The following is a 361-nucleotide window of genomic DNA, read 5'->3' as shown; positions in this document are numbered from 1 at the left end:
CTTATACTCCATAAGGTTAGGTAGATAGTATACTTTTTGAGTTACCAAATTCTTCTCTATTTGAATATTATATACCCTTTCATCTTACAGATGACTACATGGTAGTGCTCAGTGACGACACAAGAGCACCAGAAGCAACTTCCTCTTTCCAAACACAAGACTTGCAGCAGGTAAGCAATTTCAAAGGATATCAAACATTCATTTTGCAAACTTGTTCTGTTAGCATGAAAGTTATTATGTAATGTATCTGAATAATTTAAATGTATTCTCCATAGCCTTAATTTCCCATGTTAATTTTTTCTCAATAGTTATTAAATTCAGAATTATGGTATTTGCATAAGTACATTAATGGAGTTAGGAG

The 361-nt window shown here is 31.9% G+C and overlaps 1 protein-coding gene across 1 annotated transcript in view; it reads left to right on the top strand.

Moving 5' to 3' along the window:
* Window positions 1-361, top strand: part of LOC119592874 (zinc finger protein 69 homolog) — a gene marked incomplete in the record, with an annotated part of 18,581 nt that overhangs the window by 17,808 nt on the left and 412 nt on the right. Inside the window, 1 exon segment of the mRNA XM_037941768.1 lies at window positions 91-170. Within this exon segment, the coding sequence (XP_037797696.1) occupies window positions 91-170 (80 nt within the window).

This window comes from Penaeus monodon, chromosome 31 (assembly GCF_015228065.2).
Source record: "Penaeus monodon isolate SGIC_2016 chromosome 31, NSTDA_Pmon_1, whole genome shotgun sequence".
In the NCBI taxonomy this organism is placed as follows: domain Eukaryota; kingdom Metazoa; phylum Arthropoda; class Malacostraca; order Decapoda; family Penaeidae; genus Penaeus; species Penaeus monodon.
The sequence above is the reverse complement of the archived record's forward strand: the minus strand, read 5'-3'. Positions and strand labels throughout refer to the sequence as shown.